This window comes from Dreissena polymorpha, chromosome 9, assembly GCF_020536995.1.
Source record: "Dreissena polymorpha isolate Duluth1 chromosome 9, UMN_Dpol_1.0, whole genome shotgun sequence".
Taxonomy (NCBI): Eukaryota; Metazoa; Mollusca; class Bivalvia; order Myida; family Dreissenidae; genus Dreissena; species Dreissena polymorpha.
In genome coordinates, this window is record NC_068363.1 from 100,954,196 (window position 1) to 100,975,600 (window position 21,405).

Genomic DNA, 21,405 nt, shown 5'->3' on the forward strand with positions numbered 1-21,405 from the left:
AACACATTATTGAAATGCGAGATCGTATTGTGTTTTCGTCCTCGGAACGGTCGACAATAAGAAACAACAAATAGCTTTAACTGAACATCCTTTACATGCATCCGAGTTCCGTATCTAGGATAACCGGAAGAAGAAAAGCGATATCGGCACACCTTTGTGCCTTCCCAACATTTTCAAATCCAATTTGCAGAAAACAATATACACGTATTAGCTGTCGAAATTCCACTTTAATTGGAAACTGACTTAATTCTACTCGACAAGCGGTCTTGTCACATAAAATCAGAACTCGTTATCTGGGTGACACCTCAGAGATTCGCACTAGCGGTAGTTAAACGACACTAGTGGATTATTTAGTGGACACAGGTAATAGATAAGGTTCAGTAACTTGTACTTAGTCTTGATATTTTGACAGTATGTGAGTGCAGTGGAATAGTGAATAAAATACAACACCGGTGTAAATTGTAATGTTAAAACGACACTCGAGCTCGGTGTTTGTTATGGGTCTAATGAAGTAATTCATGCACATGGACATTGATTAATTAAACAGTGTATTAAACATCGACGATTTGGGCAACAATAAAAGTCCACATTTTGTTTTAACGAGAAGTAAAGTTGTAAGGATTTCTCAACGTGTGCTTATGTTCAAAGTAACAATTGGTTTAATAATTTTATACGTTTTAAAATACCTCAAAAACTGTAACTGAGACCATGACAAACTGAAACTGAGACCATGACAAGACAGAGATGGGGAAGGCGAATCGAATTCTTTTTGACAACGATTGGATTTTCTGTCGGCGTCGGAGATTTATGGCGTTTTCCGTTTTTGGTGATGAAAAATGGCGGAGGTGAGCTTACTTTTTTCTAGTTCGTCGTTAATCAGTGGATTCGCGTTCTGGGGAAACTGGGCATAATGTATGTGCGTAAAGTGTCGTCCCAGATTAGGCTGTGCAGCCCGCACAGGCTAATCAGGGACGACACTTTCCGCTTTTATGACATTTTTCGTTTAAATAAGTCTCTTCTTAGCAAAAATCCAATTTAGGCGGAAAGTGTCGTCCCCGATTAGCATGTGCGAACTGCACAGGCTAATCTGGGACGACACTTTACGCACATACATTACACCCAGTTTTCTCAGAACGCGACTCAATGAATTGAACAGTTTCGCAATTCAAGTTTATCTTATTAAACGTAATAAATAGGAAGGGAAGATGATGTTATTATATGTTGTTGTTTTTGTCAATGCATCAAAAAATGAATCTGTAAGGAAATACATTAAAACTTTAATGACCTTTAAACAGATCGAAACATTCTGGATTCTGTTAAAGAGATATGCTTGAATTATTATTGAAGACTATTGTACTCCAAATATACCTCAGATAAACATACCATATTCTATGCGTGTGAATTCTGTAGTTCATGAACGCATTTAATGTCGTTTAAGCATGTTTAATGTATGCACTGTCACAACATGAATATTTAATTCAATTACAAAGTCACATAGGATAAGTTAATTATCATCAACGGCTCTTTATGATAATCTATAATTTCATATAAACGATCGTTGAAATCCGTGCAAACGAGATGCTCATTTTGTCATATGCCATTATAATTATTATCAATACACAAGCTTAAAAAAATCATAAAATGTGTATTCCTTAGTATCATTCCTAAAGAAAAGTCCCCTTTGTGGAAAATGGAGAGTAAATTGCAATGAGACCTGTATTGCGCATACGGCGAAAGAACTGTTTGAATTTTAAAATGGTTGTTACACAAGTAGGAAAGTTTTATACTATTATTATGTTTTGGCCTTATATTGGACACTTCCATTATAAAACTTTAAAATGTTGAAAAACAAAACAAAAAGCATCACGGGAGAGGTTTTGAGAAATTGACAATTACAAATGGCCATCACAAGCTTGACAATCAGCTTGACGGTTAGCTTGAATATCATCTTTATCTCCACCATTACTATCATCACCATAAACAACAACAACAACATCATCACCATCGTCGTCATCATGATCATAAACGGGCTTGGTATTATACGTGCTTCCACTAATTTCTATATCATTATAAACAGGTGCGTTCCTCATCCCGATCGTTATATTCAATGTACTGGGTGCAATGCCTATCGTATATCTAGAGATGTTAATGGGACAGTACTCGCAGAGTGGAGCCGTGTCCGTGTGGAGAGTCTGTCCTATCTTTAAAGGTATAAAACACTTAATTGTTTAGGCGTATTGTCCTGTATACCCTGTTGCTTTTAAGTTACACACATTTATAGCTAGTAATATACATTAAACCAATGTAACGATTAAAGAACGCATGCCTGCCAAATGTTTGGATATAGTTCATGGCCATTTTGAACGATGCCAACTGCACAATACCATTTATAGTGTCAACTGTTTCATCGCGTGTTTTATTTGTATGTTATGTTGCTTAATGAAGCGCTTTAACAATCGTTACTTTAGTGTTATTAAAGACCTTCTTTCGTTCCCACACTCCAGGCGTCGGATACGGTACCGTGATAGCCACGTTCCTTTTCTCCATCTACTACGCTGTCATTATTGGCTGGATGCTGTTGTACTTCGTCTATTCCCTCTTCCCGAAACTCCCCTGGGCGTCCTGTGACAACGAGTGGAACATCCGGGAGACGTGCATCGTTGACCGCGTGGCGGCTGCGACGAGTAACGTCACCGCTACGACGTCGCCCGCGAACGTTACGTCAGTGCTTACGACGTTAGCGCCGACATTATCCACCGTGTTGAATAATGCGACGTTCAGTTATGATGTGGGAAAGAGCGAAACAGCGGCTGAACAGTTCTTTAAGTAAGTTGTTGAAACAAATTGTAATTGTAATCTAACATAACGTGGTTGAAATTTGAACGAACGCAATAGAATACATGTACTTCGTTATCTCATTAGCGTGTTTAAATGAAGCGCTGTCTACATCACGTGATTAAATAATACCGTACCTCACAAAATGTTATTATATACACCATATTTAACCGAATATGAGTAAATACTATTGAATGTCACCGAATTTAGGTTAAGTGTCCTCGATTCTGGCAGATACATTGATTTTATGCTCACGTTTCTAACAGAGAAAGTGATTGCATGCTAACATTCAACACAAAATATGATTGAATGTTAGTACAAAGCACATAACGTGACTTAATTCTAAACATATATTACAGAAAAAGTGCTTGAAGGTCACCGAATACCAGAAAACATGATTTCATGTAACTGTATTTCAAAGAAGAGGTGATTGAATGTTATAATTGCTTACAGAACGGGATTGAATGTTATAATTCCTTACAGCTCGGGATTGAATGTTACCCACGCAATGGACCATGCATTGTTCGTCCAATTGATACGAACTATAATGTACCGACAACTGTAAGTTTGAAGTACCATAATCAAATGCCTTCGCTTCAACCAACTGTTGCTTCCTTTATACACACTGACATGTTTTAAGGACAGGCAATCATGCAATTTTATTAACAGACATGCGTGGACTTCAACACGGTTAAGATCATTAGACAATTAGCGTACAAGTTCACGTTCGTGATCTGTTTGAAGACAAAAGCGAAATGTAATCTTCGGTATGAGGCCTATCAACGATCTTCATTTTATACAAAATATGAGCACGTGTTAGTTATTTGGTATGTATTTGAGAACTAAATTATGCGTACAAATCGTAAAATGCTTATTTCGCCGACTTGTCCAATACATTCCCAGATCCTACACGTGCACGTTATTTACTTTTCATAATTATTTTGTTGTTTTTATTCTATACACATGTTATTATACACTTAAATAAAGGATGTACAGAGACAAATAGTTTCCACAACTGTTTCTCTATGTGGATGGGTGAGCGGAAACAAACACCTTCTTAAAAAATATTGTTCAGTCATACACTCTCAAACAATCTAATTTATTTCGTCAACAATGATTCAACGGAGCTGGATCTTAATGGAGCCTTTCCACAAATTTGTGCATGTATTGAAGTTTGTTATTAAATGCTTTATATTGATATATGTAAACAGTGGATCTAAAAAGCTCCAGGAAAAATACAATAATAAAATAAAAGAAAGAAAAACAAGAAAGCGATATACTTTTACTCCATGAGTCGGTGGTTCGAGCCCAGTAGAGACTGGCTCGAACCACTGACCCCTGAAGTAAAAGTCTATCGCTCAGATCACTCGGCCACCCGGCTCATGCAATGAGTTATGTTTTTTATACATTATATAAGCGGTCTTCGTATTATCGCAAAATATAACGACAACAACAGAACTCTCCAAATTATTCAATAGTTTCGCGTTGCAACGCTTTATAATTTTCAGGATTTTAAATCGTCAGCAAATCAATATAATGGATACTTTAGAGCATGGTAAATGTTCAGTAAAACTGTTTCCTTACAAAAATCATAACGACAACGAAAATGTTCAAATCTGAAACCATTTTTTTTAAATATTGTCAATTTACCAAAACGTGAAAAAGCCCATTTAATGGACAGTGTGGTAATAAGTAAAAATATAAATGAATTCATTTTTGGTTACTGATCCGCTTGTAGATCAACTGGGAGTTTTTATCTATGTCAATATGGTTTGAGACTGGCATACGCTAACTGAACTTACCCGTTAACAAAGCAAATTAAACAACATATTTACCCTGATGCTGGTTTCTAAAAGTGTTATGTTGTTATTTAAGGTACAAGGCTTTGAGGTTGTCCGAGGGTCTCGAAGTGTTGGGTGGAGTCAACTGGCCTATGTTTGGTTGTCTCGTCGCCATAGAAGCACTGTGCTTTTTATGTATTTTCAAGGGCGTCAAATTGTCCGGCAAGGTGTGTTCATGTTTGAATATGTGGTATGCGTGCACCTATCAATGTTTCCCTGTGATAAAGGTATAGTCGTCATGCAATTTGAGCAAATATAATTTGTTTTTTGTCTACATCAGAGTTAATGGTTATTTGTTTTAATCCTCATTGTAGGAGATGCTATCAATGTATCAAGTGGTTAGATTCATACCTTTCAGTCACCACTTCCCGATTTTTGCTGCCGATTATAGGTCGAAAGTCTCTCAAATCATATACCATGTATATCCCAAAAAGTTGAGAGATGATTCGAGGCGCGAATTTCAATCAATCATCAATAACTAATTATACCGACAGCGTCATGAAATCTTCCCGTCAGTATTTCGGCAAAGCCTTTTTTGTTTTTATCTACGGATATTACCATGTAAATGTATCATCATGAAATAGTCTGTTAAGATCCTACACCATGATAAAGCAATGTGTTGCTGATGTTTTGTAGAAAAAAAACCCGTCTGACAGAATTGTTTTCAATGCATGGTCTTTTAATCTAAATTAAATGATCATGTTATGTGTTTTTTAGGTTGTGTACTTTACGGTACTCGGACCTTTCGTGATGCTGTTTATATTTCTGGTCCGGGGCGCGATTCTCCCAGGAGCGGTGGACGGCATGAAATACTACATAACGCCCGACCTAAGCAAACTCAAAGATACAAAAGTAAGGTTCCCACATACATAATACGATGAATTCGAATTTAAAAAGTCAGATAAATTAGAAGGAGACAACTCTGATGAGGAAGAGGAGGAGGAGGCTTAGCAGGTGGAGCAGGTGGAGCAGGAGGAGGAAGACAATGAAGAGGATATGAAGGGAGATGACTCAGTGTTAATGTAAAATGTGAATGAACTAGGCATATAATGTGTGTTTAACCCATTTAAGCCTAGTAGATTCTCCAATCCTTCTAAATTCGATCAATATATTTCCAAAAATTACGGATGTCTAGTATATTAATTTCTATATTTAAGGAAACAGGCAGACCCTGATGAGACGCCGCATCATGCGGCGTCTCATCTGGGTCTACGCTGTTTGCCAAGGTCTTTTTTCTAGACGCAAGGCATAAATGTGTTGCCGTTTGGGCGTTTAGGGTTCTTTCGTCGAACAACACGTTTGGGTTTCTAAATATATTATATTTATGATTTAATATCATAAACATACAGGTTGACAGCATGAATGATATGCAAAGAAATCATCTCTTATAATAAGTATACATTACAATTATATATAAAAAGATAGGTTCCGACGGTAATATACCAACAGAATTAATACACAAATACAACTATTAAAACAAAATAAATACAATAATACAACCGACAGACATGAATATAAAAGATGTATAAAATGCATATTTACCTAAATATATTATATTTATGATTTAATATCATAAACATACAGGTTGACAGCATGAATGATATGCAAAGAATGACATTCGAAATAGTCATTCATGCACAAGGATGTGGTTAAGTGAATAAACTCATGCTTGACAAGCCAATTAACGTATTAAAATGTTAGTAAAAACAGTTCACCTTTCTACCCAGTCTCTACATACTGAAAACTAATCAACTACTACAAAAGAAAGCTACTAATCCTATTTACAGTTAAAATCTACTCTGTCCAACCATTGAACAATCAGAGCAATGTTCCTTTAAAAATATTTTACTTCAATATCATTCAGAATAAATATACTTATGAACTAAATATATTTACAACAACGACAATTTAAAGGGATCTTTTCACGCTTTGGTAAATTGACAAAATTGAAAAAAGTTGTTTCAGATTCGCACATTTTCGTTTTAGTTATGATATTTGTGAGGAAACAGTAATACTGAACATTTACCATGGTCTAATATAGCCATTATATGCATCTTTTGACGATTTTAAAACCTAAAAATGATAAAGCGTTGCAACGCGAAACGATTGAATAATTTGGAGAGTTCTGTTTTTGTCGTTAAATTTTGTGAAACTACGAAGATTGCTTATATAATGTATAAAATACGTCATGTATGTGTACTCGGCGGAATAGCTCAGTAGGCTAAAGCGCTTTTACTTCAGGACTCTGGCAGGACTCCAGGGGTCACTGGTTCGAAACCTGCTTCGGGCAATGTTCTTTTCCTTTTTTCTATTTTATTCTTGACTTTTTACTGGAGCTTTTACGATCCAATGTTTACATTTATCAATATAAAGCATTTAATGAAGAAGTTTAAAAAATGCCAAAATCTGTGAAAAGGCCCCTTTAAATACGTATAACAAAGTGGTACCTTTAAAAGCTTGAAATTCCATCACCGGTCGATATGATTTTTGTATGTTCGTTGCCCGTTTTGGTCAAAGTAACAAGTAACAACCATGTTGTTTGCGCTTAAACAAAACTAATATCTCTCAAGAGCGTTGTTCTGACGTCTTACAGTCGCAGTTGCTGTGTGATACAGTTTTTTTTTATTCACAAATTGCAAAAGTGAGAATTCTATGTTTTGAAATTGTGTAGACATGTATGTGAATGGCTAAAAGATTTCTATTTCTTAGAACTTTGTCAAAATGGTTCCAGATATAGTCAATGATTCCGAAAACCAGACCGCAGAAGAACAAAATATGCGGTTAACTAATGAAGCAAATGTGTGATATTTTGTTATATTTTTCAGATCTGGGCGGAGGCATGTATGCAAGTGTTCGTGTCGATAGGGCCTGGATTCGGAGGGATGATCACGTTTGCAAGCTATAACAAATTAAACAACAACTGTGTCAGGTATGATTTCAAATACTTTTTAATCACATGTTTGCGAACACGATTTTTGTGTGTTGTTAATTCAAATTAAAACGGTCGAAACACAAAACGTTCCTTCAATCAAATTGGCTTCCATTTAATCAGATCTTCCATAATTCGGTTGAATCAATGACAGTCAAGCAAATCAATTACATGTAGCTAGAACAGCCAAACCAAATCGGTTCCATTTTTAAACCGATCTTAAACCTTCCGGTTAGACTTCAAAACAGTAATCTTTAATAAAGCACAACAGTCCAAAGATAAAAAAATGAAAAAAAAAAAATAACCAAGTACGATTGTTTTAATTTCAAATTTGACCTTAAACATATTGGGTACAAAAGAAACAGTCCTTAATTTATCGGTGTGCACTCATGCATTAAGCAGTTTACAACAAACAAGTTTTGCTTTAAATTGGAACTCAGCTGTTCGTTTTAAACGCTCCAAAATATACCCTTATCAGAATTTTAAAATAAGAAAACGACGCAAAACCAAACAGTATTTGAATAGGTCCATTTTGTTTTGATCATCCCATTGAAATCGGGCTGCTAAGTGAGGAATTATTAATATGCCATTAAAAGGTCGCAATGGGAAAAAATGTAATGCTTTGCTGTGAAAAACAGTATGTTCTCAGTTGTTTTCTGTAAAAAAGATAATAACTTGTGTGACGGGTATATGTGGAATTTATAACGGAATTAAATATTTCTTCCTTAAGATCATCCTTTCGACGTCCAAGTGCACACACAAATCCTATTTGCTTTTAACCACACAAATGAGCGATAAAAACAGCGAATTTATTGTACAACTCGATTACGGAACAGCTTTAGGTTTATACACCTGTCACATCGGATTGTATTCTGGTTCCCGTCGCACTATAATATTTAAATACAAAGTGACAAGGGCAGGTAATCCAGACTAATCCGATTGGCGTTATCTCTACGACCAAAGCGGTCAGGGTTTTTTTTATAGGCGCCGATAATCGATAGTAGTAAGAACAACAATCTTCTCCTCAAAGACATCCAAAAACACTCACATCGAGCGTCAAGTTCTCTGTTTTCTATGCATGTACGCGGCGCTCCAACCATACTCCTAGTGATTTCACCGCGTTCATAGGACAATCCATCTGCGTTCAAGCGGCGACCACCGGCGATGTAACGGCGTCCGAATTTCGTTATTGACATGTCTTATGCGACTTTACTGCGACCATGGCGTTTTCCCCGCGACTGCATAATAAACGTACAGCGACTGCGTAACGTGCATGATAAAGATGGTTTTTTTATTAAGGTTTACGCTTTTAATGCGAAGACGTTACCGACTCGGCGTTATGCCCAAGTTTAAGGGTAGTGGGCGAGGAAGTCAAGAAACCGACGCCTTCTCCTAGGAGAGACTCAGAGTCGTACTCGCAGTCTGAAAAGCTAACCTCCTAAACTGAAAAGGAAAGTAAAGATATTATCTGGGCCAAGAAGGCTGTCGCTTTACTATGGGTTTGGTAATAGTCGACCTTCACATTTTGCATCTGCATGTTTCTATTCCACAGGAACGTGTGCTCACGGGAGACTGTTTGAAATTCACTGGGATGAATTGCTTGTGCCCACGAGTCTGTTTTTAAAATGGACTCGGTGTTTGTGCTTACTAGACTAGTTTCTATTCCACAGGGACGCGGTACTGGTGTGTCTGATGGACTTGCTCACGGGCTTTACGGGAGGTTTCGTTATCTTCTCTGTTCTCGGCCATGTGGCTTATAGGTCGGGGCTGAAAATATCGGACTTCCAACAATCAGGTATAGAAGCGCTCTGGCGCTATATATTCGTCATATAGCTAAAGCAGAATGACGGAGGGTTCTCTTTCAATTTTTCTACCACAAATTTCAACAAGTGTTCCGCGGTCGGAGACATATGCACCCCAAACGTGGCATTGACCGTGACCGTGACCTTTGACCTAGTGACCTGAAAATCAATAGGGGTCATCTGCCAGTCATGATCAATGTACCTATGAAGTTTCATGATCATAGGCCTAAGCGTTCTTGAGTTATCATCCGGAAACCGTTTGGTGGACGGACCGACCGACCGACGGACAGACCGACATGTGCAAAACAATATTCTCCCTCTTCTTCGAAGGGGGGCATAAATATATGAACCTCTTTCATTGTATGCGCCATCCTTTAAATATATGTCCGACTCCTTTTCATGTGTGAATGTTCTCGTAAATACAGTCACACTCGACGTATTTTTTTGCTATTGACTATTTTATACAACAACAAACAGTATACACTTATTTCATGGATGCGCGGTGAACAGTCAAAACTGTTTCAGGCCGAGGGCAACAGTTCCAAATGTCAGCCCTGATACCGAGGGACAACAGTTTAGACTGTTCACCAAGCATCCATGAAATAAGTGTTTTATTACCTGATCAAATTTCCAACATAGAAATAACAGCAAACTTAATTTTTATTAACACACAACAGTAATCGATAAAATAAATATTTTTGACTGTTTAACTGTAAAATGACGTCATTTTTCGACGAAATGACGTCATTATTTCAGCGGGCAACAGTTCAAACTGTTGACCGGTCAACAGTTCGATATTCACCGGTAACAGTTTAAAACATTGCAAATTTCTTTTTCGATGAGGAAATAGCAAAAAATAATTAATTATCATTTATATAAGACATCAGGTTATCATATGACTTGATATTTTCATTCCGTTTAGGGGAACATCTACAATGCCCAACAGTATATTTTTTCACAATTGTATAACCACGGTTAATAAATGGGATCTTTGTACAAATATGAAATCTTAATCAATTTCATTAATGGTTTGGTTTTTTCACGAACAAGTGTCACTGAAAAAAATGGGCGAAACTAATCGCAAGATGGGCTTGCACAGTAAGCTCAACACTCCATGTTTCTTTCTTGGTATCTATAACGATTAAATGAGTCGTGTTCTGAGAAAACTGGGCATTATGCATTTGCGTAAAGTGTCGTCCCAGATTAGCCTGTGCAGTTCGCACAGGCTAATCAGGGACGACACTTTCCGCTTTTATGGTATTTTTAGTTTCAAGGAAGTCCACCTACCGAAAATCAAGTTTAGGCGGAAATTGTCGTCCCTGAATAGCCTGTGCGGACTGCACAGGCTAATCTGGGACGACACTTTACGCACATGCATTAAACCAAGTTTTCTCAGAACAAGGCTCAAATAATCTGCAAAACAAAGAGGCTGTCTTTTTATCGCAGTGGTTGGTACACTCGCTTCTCACCTCGTTTACCCGGGCCCAATCCCGCTCCAGCGCATGTGAGTTTGGTTGATGGTCTCCATACTGAACAGTTGGGTTGCCTCCTGGCTCTCTGGCCACCCACCACTATAAACACAGCACAGGGTCGTATCAAAATTGTTTATCATACAGTAAATACTTAATACGTGAAATTACAGATATTATTCGAAATTCATCTAAAAATTACTGTCTTTAGTTAGTTAAATAGTTAGGAACTTTGGGACACACTCTGAGTTTCCACATAATGCTGCACCAGCCTCGCGCACCTTCGTAAACTTCGAAATAAACGCACATGCAAAAAAGGAAACTATCTTTTAAAAGCATGGTAAACAATATGTTAAATTGATAAAATATTTCAGTAATGTATGTCAATAAACACGTCCTCAATAACTAACATAGTTCGGTTGCGTATGTTTTAAGGAGTGCTTGCTATGCGCATAGTGCGGTAAGGCAAGTACGTTGGTCACGAGGTTGAGAAGAAGGGACATAAAGGCTGGGACGTCGGTTTTTGGCGTTTGGGAGATTAATGAATCTATCTCCTTATCGTTATTCTCGGTTGTTGTACAATAAGATAATGCTGAAATGCCAGTTAGTAACATTGTTAGTGGCAACGCGACTATTTATTATCATCTGCACTGATCATGCGTTAGTTTAAGACTTTAATTTGCACGCAAATGGGGACACTAGATCCGGTTCAAACCACTTCTACTTGAAATAGGTCACGATTTATTGTCAACTATTATTTGCACAAAATATCCTAGTTATTTGAACAACCGAACTTGGGTTAAGTCCTTATAAATAAATCGGAATGAGTAATCACATTGTGAAGGCAATAACTTTAAAGAAGATTGTTCTCATTTTGGCAAAAAGACGGTTAAAAAAATCAACAAATAAATTTACATAATTTACAAAAAAAAAGAAATACAACACATGATATCGTTTTATTAGAAATTGTGTTTCTTCGTGTAAATATTGTTTTTGCCCCAGATAGTTTCAGAACTATATAAAGGGTGTAATTCATCTGATGCGACAGATTCTATGTCGCTGCAGGGTTTAGCGTGGGATTCGTTGTCCTCGCCAAAGCGTCATTTTTTGGCTGCCCTCACAACTTTGTTAGCCGAGTTCTTTGATGTATATATGTATAAAACAATTGACTTTGTGGATTTCTGCAAGGTTTGGTCTGTGTTCACTTGCCTCTAATGTGTCGGTCAACTATCTGACGCCCGACAGCTAGATGTTAAGCCCAGGTCTTTAAACCACGATTAGTTTCATGACTTTTCTCCAAGGTTTGGTCTCGGATTCCATCGCCTACCGCGAGTCTGCCGATTTTCTTTCCTAGCCTCAATATTGTTATGGCAAGTTCATTAATGTACATGTATACAACCATTACATTTCACGATTTCTCTCCAGGATTTCGTCTGGGGTTCATCTCCTAACCCGAGAATGAAAGCATTGGGTTTATACCTCAACTCTGATGCGCCAAGTTATTTTAATGTAAATGTATACACAGCCACTTTTTTCTGACTCCACTTCAGGGCTTGGTGTACAATTCATCGCTTATCCAGAGGCTGCAAACTATCCTCCTCCACTCCTTCACTCTGATTCGTCCATTATTAAATGTATATGCGCCCCTGTCTGGAAAACTGGGTCTAATGCATGTGCGTAAAGTGTCGTCCTAGATTAGCATGTGTAGTTCGCACAGGCTAATCAGGGGCGAAACTTTCCGCCTAAATTAGATTTTCGGTTAGACGAGACTTCCTTTAAACGAACAATACCATAAATTCGGAAAATGTCGTACCTTGTTATCCTGTGCGGACTCCACATGCTAATCTGGGACGACACTTAACGCACATATAGAGAATACTAGGTTAGCGTTGAATACAGAGAAGTTTATGTTGCGAAGCTTAGAACGCCGGGAGCGCGAGCCTTGGCGAGCGCTTTCGGTGTTCGAGCCGAGCAACATAAACTTCTCTGTATTCAACGCTAATCCTAGTATTCTGTTTATCCCATTTGATTTTTTTCAACTCGACATTTAACATAAATAGATCTTATAACCGTAACAATAATTTTAATTCAGTCTTAAAAGCGCTTTAAATCTAACGAATGTAACTATGCGTAGTGATATAAATGTATTTGTTCTGGTTCGCAAAATAGTCTTAAAAAAATTAACACACAAACTGTAAAACAAGTAAAAATATCACCATATGCCTCGATTCAATTTTACGCAGTATGCAAATTATAACACATTACGACCGCGAAAAGAAGATTTTACTTTACTATAATTCATTTTGTTTTCAAAAGAAAATGATCAAAATCCAATATGGCGGCGATTGCTCCTGACAAAATGATATCGATGTCAACATACATACACACCATCGACGACCTTGGCAATTTCGACGAGTAAACAGACAATTGCAGCGACTGACACTTTATTTGACTTAATATATAGGGTAGGCAATACGTTTTCCGATTTCGGACGACGAATTTGAGGACGCACAGAACGTGTTTTTTAATATAATGTTATGGGTATCCCGTGTGTGATCCGATGCATCAATGGCGCCCATGTTAAAATCATTTCCCCGAGAACAGGGAACGACAAAAGTACAAACAAAAACCAAAACGCGTTGAACTAGTATCTTACCTTTAATTATCCTTTAAAATCCATCTAATAATCCATTTAACTCAATAATTGACGATTTTGCATCTAGGGTCTTTAATAATTATTTTAGCATAGTTAAATAAAGACCCTTATGCCATCCTATCACTATATTCAAATGAGTTAACGAACTCAATAAACTTTCTTCTTCGTCACACGCTACGTCATGTACTCTACATTACTGCTGTTAAAATGAACCGGAGCAGTTTATCAAATAATAGACGTTGGTAAACTCGGTTGCATTTGCAGATTTCTGCATACATACATACTTATGTTTAAACTTGCACAATGTTTTATTTATTTATGGTAAATGCCCTTATTGTACAAGAAAAATAATTATATAAATGCACAAAGAATGGAAAACATTCCATTACACAACCGATAAATGAGTGGATGATACCCGTGTACAAAATGGGACGTTCCGAATTCCAGTGTGGTGCTATTTTTACCATCTTATACTTTACACATCTCTATGCCTAACGTGAATTAAATCGGAAAGCAAATATTGCAGATTATTTATGAATTGTGCGATATTTGTATGGCTTTTGTACATTCTTAAATGTCAAAAGTATATGCATGGATTATAAACAATGCACATTACACGAAAAAAGGAAAATGTGATAAATTGACAATTCAAATATATCGATATACAGTACATGTACATGTCGCGTTTATAATAAATCGTAAAAAAAAATGGGGAAAATGACGCAATAAGTATGTCATTTTATGACGCCATCAATCAGCTGATTCATTATACGGATGGCGAAAAAATTATGTCATATGACTAGATTTAAAGGTTGAAGGTCGTATAATTTTGAAGCTAAAATGTTCTATCCTTTATTTCTTATGAAAAATCATTCAGTGGTAAAGTAAAAAAAGTAGTCCGTGCACGCGACAGGTATATCCCACAAGGTTGAATACAGGCTAGTATATTCCATAAGGTGTTATACCGTCAATGTCGCGTTGAAAATGGGATAAATATTAATCCCAGTTTTCCAAGAACGATGCTCATATACATATATAAACTTACGCTTATTTCTTGTCTCCTCTGCAGGTTACGGTCTAGGGTTCATCGCCTATCCCGAGGCTGCCAATTATCTACCTCCACCTCAACTGTGGTGCGCACTGTTTTTCTTCATGTCTATCTTCCTCGGAATCGATTCGCAGGTGAGATCGGCAAATACAAAGAAAAAATAGCATATGCAAATTAAGTTAAATTTTCTTCGCATTGACCATTAACTAAATTTTCTTGTTTAATCAGTCTACCCTTATATGTTTGCTCATATGTGTAACCTAAGGGAAATAATTTTCAATGCTGACCAATCACTTCATAAGTTCTGTTGTTTTTCCTAAAAACCGATTAACATATCAGTACATTGACACCAAACGCGAGGGCCAGACTTTGCTACGTTTCAAAAGCCATATTCTGTCGCTATACTAGTATTATGATAAGTACTGGTATATCCTTTCTCATTCATAAAGTACAAAGAAAACTATTCAAATGATATAGAACACATTTAAGAAAAGAGGTTCATCTCAATAATTCACCATAATACAAAAGTTTAATCTATTTCGACAGCCCTGTTCAATCATCTATGTCAAATATGTAAAACGTTATCATAAAAGCAAGTTAATACTTAACACAATAAACTTTTCAGTTTCCCAACTACGAGATTGTAGTCACGGCACTGAAGGACGAGTTCCCAAGGCTATTTCAGGGCAAGTCTACCGTTATGACACTAGGCGTGATCATGGTCGCGTTCCTCCTAGCTATACCTATGGTTACAGAGGTAGGCGAGGTCTGACACTTGTATTGCACGTGTCATTGTTCTGTTCTAAACACACGATCTGTAACATCCATATAACATTGGAACTCATTTTAATCCGATGATTCGAGATTTGCATTTTGGTACCATTTCTACTGTCAATACAAAGTATGCTTACATTTACATTTACATTTACAGAGATGGGACATGGTTCAGCGTCAAATGTGTACTTTATGCCTTCGGTCATAGAAGAAACCTATGTTTTGCTAGCATGATGATTATGCGACTAAGATGCAATAATGTATTTACATAATTGGAGAATGTTTTATCCTTTCTGCTTTCCTAACCTTTGATTACCGAGGAGGCTATGCTTTGCTATCCTTTCTGTTTTGACATTCGCTCATCGAGTTTGCTATGATTTTGGTACCATCACTATTTTTTAACCTCCGCTCACCAAGTTGGCTTTGTTTTGGTATCATTTCTGCTTATTCAACCTTTGTTCACCAAATTTGCTTTGCCTTTGGTATTTGCTTTCATGATATTTGTTCGTCGTGTTGGAAATTTGGTATCATTTTGTGCTTTTTCAACCTGATCTCAACCAAATTGTTTTGTTTTGGTATCATTACTGATTTCTGTACCTGCGCTCAACGAATTGGCTATGCTTTTTCTATCATTTCTGCTCTGATTTTAAACCTTCGCTCCCAAGTTTGCTTTGACTTCGGTATCGTTTCTACTAACTGTCATCTTCGCTCACCGTTGTCGCACTATTTTACTGTCATTCCCTCCTTGTTAACCTTCAATCAGCGAGTTTGCTTTATTTTGAAATCAGTTTTCTTAACTTTTGCTTCACGAGTTTGCTACGATTTTTGAATAATTTCTGCTTGTTCAAACTTCGATAACTGAGATGGCTATGTTTCGCTATAGTTTCTGCTTTCTTAACATTGCCTCACCGAGTTAGCTATGATTATTGTATTACGTGTATTTCTTCTATCTAAACCTTCGCTTACCGAATTGGAATTGTTTTATGTATCAGCTCTGCTTTTTTTAACAATAGCTCACCGAATTTGGTACGATTTATGTATCGTACCTGCTTTCTTAACTTCTTAACATTAGCTTAGTGGTTTGGTTTTACATGTTTTTTTAGCTATTACATGTATTTCTGCTTTCTTAACCCTCGCTCACCTAGTTGGTTATGTTTTGGTATCACTTGTGATTTCAAAACACTTGCTCACCAAGTTTGCTACGTTTTGGTATCATTCCTGCTTTATAAACCTTTGTAATTCGGGTTTGCTATGTTTGGTGCAATTTCTGATCTCTTTTCCTGCTCTCCTCTCTTATACCTTGACTATGTTTCTTCATTTTACAACAACACATGCTTTGTTATATAAGGGTATTTTTTCATATTATCGTCTTGCAGAGTGAAATGTACCGGCTAACCAGCCACTTTATTTGTGCCGCTAATTATGATTTTTATACGCTAATGGTGATTTTTTTTCAGGGTGGATTTTACCTACTGACGCTAGTAGACTGGTACGCGGCCACTTTCTCCGTGACGATATTCGCGCTTATTGAGCTGCTTGTCATGACCTATATATACGGTAAACGACTGTAAACATTGAGACAAGAATGTGTTATGTTATATACTAGTTGGCCGATAGCTTCAAAATATAAATGATTTACTAATATTATTTGCGTTTTGTTTCGTGAAAATAACAATGGTTTGAGGATCTTTATCTCTAAGAATCGGTTTTACTCTGGAAACAGAATTGAAAATGTCATACTTTGTTCAAGGTACTTGCTGTTAATTGTATTTATTGTTTATATATGATAACACATTGTGTTTTATATGTGTTTTATATTTCTGAAATTTTTAATTTCATTACTTGTTTCAAAATTATAACAAATTTTGTTTTATTTTATTCTTACATTTCAACGCAGGTGTACGAAACATTGATCAAAATGTGTTCGAGATGACCGGGCAACGCGTACCGATTATTTTCAAGTTCTGCTGGTACTGCCTCACACCACTTCTTCTCCTGGTCAATACTCATTTTAACTTTTCTTATTGAAAACGCTTAAAGGGGCCGTCCAACAGATTTTGGCATGTATTGAAGCTTGTCATTAAATGCTTTAAATGCTTTATATTGATAAATTTAAACATTTGAACTAAAAATCTCTTGTAAAAACAAGAATACAATTTTTTTTAAAGGAAAAAAAAGTAAACCTCAACAGGGCTCGAACCACTGACCCCTGGATTCCTGGAGTAAAAAGCCTGCCGCCTGGAACACTCGACCATCCACGCTATTTTATAGCTATATAAGCAATCTTCGTAGTTTCCCAAAATATCGTTTCGCGTCGATACGACGCTTTATCTGTTGGACGGCCCCTTAAATGTAAATGATATGTTTCGGTTATTGATAGACGCGTACGCCTATGTTTTTCTCTTCACCTTACAAAAACTGATTACGGGTCGAATAAGTCCGTCGTCATTTCGAGCATTAAGCAACCACGACCCATTGACTTTCGTGTCTAAACCATTTACAACCTAATGGTCTCGACGGGTTTCAAACCAGGGACCCCACGATAAAAATTGTCCGCGTCCGCTGGAAAACATTTTCGGGTATTTATGTCATACGCCTGCTTTTTATGTGTTGTCTTTTGTAAATAAAGGTAAATCAATAAATCCGAGTAATATCTTGAAGTTTCGAACGTAACAGTGCTTAGACTTTCCAGGATAACCATTTTACTGGTCATGAAAAAACAACGTAAAAACACAACCTATCCGACAAGAACGTGTGTTAATCCGTTCTGACACGTTAATTTTGAGTATAAAAATTAAAAAGAAACATTTTAAAAAGATAATGGGATATATTTTGAATAGCATGAATGCAACGCAATTAACGAACTGCCTAGTGATTTTGTTATTTGTTTATCAAAATATAAATCAACAAACATGAGTTTTACCGTAGTTCACTGAGCAGTGGCTCTGAGACAACAAAACTAGTCAAGCGCCGTGAGTATCAATAGTAGATGTGGCATAAACAATACAAGATCATTCAGTGCATAAGGTATACTGTCAGTGTGTCTGTAAATATTTGGGCATCGTAAGTGGACTTCATATAAATGTCCATTCACGTCTGATACTCTTACCTCAATACAGGTGACCCTGGGATTTACAGTGTACACATACGCCCCACCGGCTTACAAAGGTTACGTCTACAAGCCCTGGGCGGTCGGGTTGGGCTGGGTCATAGCGGCCACCTCGCTGGTTCCAATACCAGTGTACGCAATATACGCGTTGTACAGAACTCCCGGGACACTACTGGAGGTACGCTATTACAGTATGAAAGAGCTGCTTAAATGAAGGGGTATATCGACGGATAGATAATACGGGATATCATTTTCAAAAAAAAACACAAGATCATCTATTGAAAATCTACAATAAATTGTTGGATAACATATCTCTCTTTTTTAACCGCGTTTAAAAAGATATAAAAGGTTGTCCATGGGGACACTTGGCGGTTGCGGGAAAATCAGTAGTTGTAAAGTTGTAGCTGTAAATTCGATATGCGCGAAATGCACACCCGGCATCGAAAAAAGTCAAAACATAGTATGTGAATGATTACAAATACGCCGTTCAAATTGTTTAATACGTTTTCAGAGGCTAAAAGTAAACCTACGACCAAACGAACTGTGGGGACCTCCGGCCGACGTGCGCGAGACGGAATCAAAGCATGCGCAGGATCGACTTCCGGCGAATGAAAAATCAACAATAACAACGTCTGGAACGCAATACATAGAAGCCACAAACGGAGTCTTAATGTCGAAATCTGACTACGAAAATCACTTTCATGATAACCCTGCGTTCAATACTCGTTTGTAAATACTATTGACCAGTAGCTATTACCTTATATTAGGCTAAGGTGAAATGTTCTGGGGAGAGTCAATCTACACCAAACGGTTCACACTAAAAATGTTTCAGATTTGCTGTTGCTCATTGAATATGAACAATTTAATCGGAAGGAATGTCACTTTTTAGTTACCTCAGATAACTTCAGGTCAGTCATCTCTTGTTGACAGATTTTAAACACTCGTGCATTTATTTTTACATTCCTTGTTGTAAATCATATATTCAGCGCTGGATATTACAGTTACATCTCGATATATGCTAGATATTGCCAGTGTAGTAATAGAAGTGTAGTCTATGTTGATGTAATTCTTACTCTATTCGAAGCTTAACAGGCTCGTTAATTTTGTCCGAGAGCCTCACAAGATGTACGGAGTTTCTAGACAACTCGCCTCAGATACGAACCTTCGTTTTCTATTTTGCAAGCAATATAAAAACTTGGCTATAAGTGTTTGTACACAACCAAAAATCGCAAAATGTTGATTAACAGTTCATCGATCTGTAAAGAAATCAAATGAGAGAGTAAGGGACAAATGCCAGTGAAATATCCTTATACAGCTAAGGTTAATCCCAAGGGCCGCTTGCGGGTCCGATTTCCGTACCTAACGGAACGCATTGATAAAACATTAACCAAACACTTAATGTTTTATATGATCATTCACATAAACAGGCTGTATCACTTTTACGCAACATCTTTCAACGAAATCGGCCGTAAACATGATGTCTAAATCACATTCATGTTGTAGAAGGGATCTCAAATTATGGAACTCATCTAAACCCAGTTATGCCGAGTGGACTCTTCCATCCTTCTAAATTGGATCAATTTATTTCCAAAATTAGGGCTGTCTAGTCTACTTTTTTCTATATTTAGAATATTTCTTACAGAAATTCCTTTAAGCAAACAGCGCAGACCCTGATGAGACGCCGCTGTTTGCAAAGGCATTTTTTCTAGACGCTAGGCATAAATGGGTTAACATTTTTTACACCATTTGTAAAAGATTTACATTACCTCTTGATAGTTCTTTGCTGAAAATAGCCATTCAATGTTAATCCATTGTTTATTTTTAAGGACATTTCAAAATGGGAACATTCGTATTGTTCTGTACAAACATTTGAGTTGTTGAGTTTCGAATACGGCTGTATTGTAGCGAAAGGTTTCAGATCGGGATAAAACTACATGCAACTTTTAACGCAAAATTGATATGCACATTGTTAGTGCCAGTTTTAATAACAAAGGAAGCCACACAATATCGTTAATAAACATCAGGAACAAGAGGTTCGCTCCGTTGTTTTATGTGCATTCAAAGTGCAGTGTAAACGGACATGTACATTAAGGTAAATACTCGTAAACTAAACCTTATCGGGTTTTTTTACCATTTCTTAGCCTTAATTAAAATCCATAAATCACATATCATCTGAAACGACCTAATTATGCGATCGTATCTGTAATATATGTGCGTTTTAATAAGAAGGCCAAGCAGTTTTTAAACAATTTACTATAATTTACATGTGCAAGTCGTAAAATAGACACGGGCACATGAAATTCTTACAGAATTATCATAATTGATCGACCTTGTCCTATTCGAAACGACCGTTTATTAGAATATTGTTCTTAAAATGAATGTCATTACCTAGAAGTAGAACAAACAGTTTCGGTCAATGTCAACTTTGCGATATGGAAGTTGTAAATTATACATGGCTCAATCAAAGTCCTGCAGCGAGTTCAAAGACAGTAAATACTTACACATTTTGGTCTGGTTAAACTATTGCAGTAAGCTTCATCCAGTACAGAGTACAGAACATGAAACTCGCATTGTGTATAAGTTTGGACATAATAAACAATGTGAAATACTAATCTTGTACTGCCTTTGTTTTTATTAAAAATCATAAACAACAGAACAACATCTCAACTTAGGATAAAAGAACACACAAATTATATCACTAAACCACTTAAACTATTGCGACAATCATCTATCAATGAACATATTTCATAAAAGATAAAGTGCGCAAAAATAAAAAATAGTTTGTGTCAGTGACTTAATAAGACCAGCGATGTGTTTGTGAAACACTATATCCCAAAATGTTTGACCTTAAACCTTGAAGGATGACCTTGACCTTTCACCACTCAAAATGTGCAGCTCCATGCATGCCAAATATGAAGTTGCTATCTTCAATATTGCAAAAG

The 21,405-nt window shown here is 36.8% G+C and overlaps 1 protein-coding gene across 1 annotated transcript; it reads left to right on the top strand.

The window, feature by feature from the left end:
- The first annotated feature begins 163 nt into the window (after nucleotides 1-163).
- LOC127843765 (sodium- and chloride-dependent glycine transporter 1-like) lies at nucleotides 164-21,075 on the top strand. Its single transcript, XM_052373515.1, has 13 exons — nucleotides 164-845; nucleotides 2,078-2,209; nucleotides 2,505-2,826; nucleotides 4,711-4,843; nucleotides 5,394-5,528; nucleotides 7,502-7,605; nucleotides 9,276-9,400; nucleotides 14,602-14,714; nucleotides 15,206-15,337; nucleotides 16,812-16,911; nucleotides 17,252-17,352; nucleotides 18,474-18,641; nucleotides 18,975-21,075. The coding sequence occupies exons 1-13, from the start codon at nucleotides 731-733 to the stop codon at nucleotides 19,194-19,196; spliced, it is 1,902 nt and encodes a 633-aa protein (XP_052229475.1). The 5' UTR covers nucleotides 164-730; the 3' UTR covers nucleotides 19,197-21,075.
- Nucleotides 21,076-21,405: the final 330 nt, after the last annotated feature.

Coding starts and splice junctions, on each gene's coding strand:
- LOC127843765 (XM_052373515.1), top strand. CDS start 731: ATGACAAGACAGAGATGGGGAAGGCGAATCGAATTCTTTTTGACAACG. Junction 5,529..7,501: donor GCAAACTCAAAGATACAAAA/GTAAGGTTCCCA, acceptor TATATTTTTCAG/ATCTGGGCGGAGGCATGTAT. Junction 9,401..14,601: donor ATCGGACTTCCAACAATCAG/GTATAGAAGCGC, acceptor TCTCCTCTGCAG/GTTACGGTCTAGGGTTCATC.